This window comes from Mandrillus leucophaeus, unplaced genomic scaffold, assembly GCF_000951045.1.
Source record: "Mandrillus leucophaeus isolate KB7577 unplaced genomic scaffold, Mleu.le_1.0 Scaffold234, whole genome shotgun sequence".
Classification (NCBI taxonomy): domain Eukaryota; kingdom Metazoa; phylum Chordata; class Mammalia; order Primates; family Cercopithecidae; genus Mandrillus; species Mandrillus leucophaeus.
Window position 1 is genome coordinate 789,687 of NW_012102410.1, and position 1,860 is coordinate 791,546.

General features: G+C 58.4%; 1 protein-coding gene across 1 annotated transcript in view; it reads right to left on the reverse strand.

The window, feature by feature from the left end:
* Positions 1 to 322: 322 nt before the first annotated feature.
* The window catches only part of PNPLA6 (patatin-like phospholipase domain containing 6), a 40,489-nt gene continuing 38,951 nt past the window's right edge, over positions 323 to 1,860 (reverse strand). Inside the window, exons 27-30 of the mRNA XM_011982057.1 lie at positions 1,308 to 1,424; positions 963 to 1,059; positions 757 to 866; positions 323 to 601 (exon numbers count right to left, since the gene is read on the reverse strand). Coding sequence (XP_011837447.1) covers positions 527 to 601; positions 757 to 866; positions 963 to 1,059; positions 1,308 to 1,424 — 399 coding nt within the window. The 3' untranslated portion in view covers positions 323 to 526. The remainder of the gene's footprint in view (positions 602 to 756; positions 867 to 962; positions 1,060 to 1,307; positions 1,425 to 1,860) is intronic.

Genomic DNA, 1,860 nt, shown 5'->3' on the forward strand with positions numbered 1-1,860 from the left:
GTACTCCAGCCTGGGTGACAGAGTGAGACTCTGTCTCAAAGGAGAAAAAAAAAAAAAGAAATTGAGGGATGCCACATCGGGCCTCCAAGAACACCTGTGAGCCAGGGAGGGTGGCATGGAATGTTTGGCCCTGTGGTCTGGAGTCAGCACTGGCTTCTGAGAGCCAGAGAAGGGGCAGAGTGGGGACAAGAACCTAGTGGGGCCCCGTGTGGATTCTAGAAAGGCACTTCCTGTGGGGGGCAAGCACCAGGTGGTGTCAGACCCCAGCCCCAGCCACCCTGAGCACAGAAGGTGGCTCCCCAACCTAAAGACGACAGGAGGTCATTTCCAAGAGGTGAGTTTATTGGGGGAGGGGATTGGTCAAGTCATCAGTGCAACACGGCATCCCCGCTCAGGGCAGGTCGGTCCAGTGTGTGAGCCCCGGGGGTCAAGGCATAGCAGCAGGAGGGGGAGTGAGCTACCCCCACAGGGCCATCCCCAGCCCAGTCCAGGGGCGGGGGGAAGGGGGTGACCCCTGGCGAGGTCCTCAGGCATCTGTGGTTGAGCCGGGCGGCTCCTGGGGCAGACAGTGTCGGTGCCGGAGAATCGACTTCTCCTCCTCCTGCAGGGACAGGTCACATACACGTCACCCAGCACGGGACACTGGTATGTCACTGCGCACATGTCAGCCAGCACCCAGCATCTCAAATACACCCCTCCAACTGTACTCATGACTCTCTGGGGGATGTGAGGGGACCCTGGGCTCCCCACTCTCACCATCTCAGAGGCAGTGCTGGGGCTTGCGCCCTCCGGGGACCCCCCTTCATCCCTCGAGCAGTCGGGTCCGGCGTCCTCCTCATACTCTGTCAGACAATCTGACTCCTCTCCTGGAGTCGGAAAGCAGGGCATGGGTGAGGGGATCAGGGCTGGCCTGTCATCTCCAGCCACTCCCCTCCCTCTTGGGGGTCCCCTGGGCCCCTCACCGTCAGCACAGCCATCGGAGACATAGCTTGTGGGGGGCTCAATCCGGGACACGATCTCTGCCAAGTCGGTGAAGCCAGAGCTTGGGAAGGCAAGCACCTGTGGGGTGACATTGGTGAGGCTCTTGGGGGGGCCCACAGAGTCTTGGGGCCCCTGGGGGGCCTAGTGGTCCACTGGGGGCTCAGAGGAGATCCTAGGGTGGGAACTCTCTGAAGTCAGCGGAGGTCTGAGAGCTCAGCAAAACCCAGGGATATATGGGGTCATCTGAGGTTTGGGGGAGACTTTAAGGGGGCTTGGGTTCTGGAATCACTGGAGTCAGAGTGGCCCCGGGGGCATCACAGGCTTACATCTGCACGGCGGCTCTCATTAAGGTCTGCAGACCGCCGGTCTGTGAGCATTTTCTCAATGACGTTGCCACGGCTCCAGCCTCCAAACACTGCCTTCCCGTACTGGTAGCCCACATCCTGCGGGAAGTGAGGGGCTGGGTCCATGTCTGCAACTCCGTTTTGCTTGTCCCCACTCTGTCTGCCCCTTCTCTGGCCCCTTAAAAGCCTGATGCTCTGGGGCAATTGGCATTTGAGACTCAACCTATTTCAGAGTCAGCTGCACATAGCACACTCCCCCACATATCCCCTGTCCTGCGCTTGACAGACATTACCAATCAATCTCTCCATGTTCTTTCCCACTCAGCCCCATGCAGGGTGTTGGGTAGCAAATAACACAAACTGGTGATATGTGAGCTTATTTTGAAGTCTGCAAACAGGCAGTACATCTGCGGATATTGCCATCTCCCAAGCCCACAGCAAACATCTTGAATTTCTCATGGCATGGTATCCCAGTGAGCCCCCAAGGGACATCACATATTTCTTCTCAGACTCAGGGCTTCTGGGCTGCAGCTAC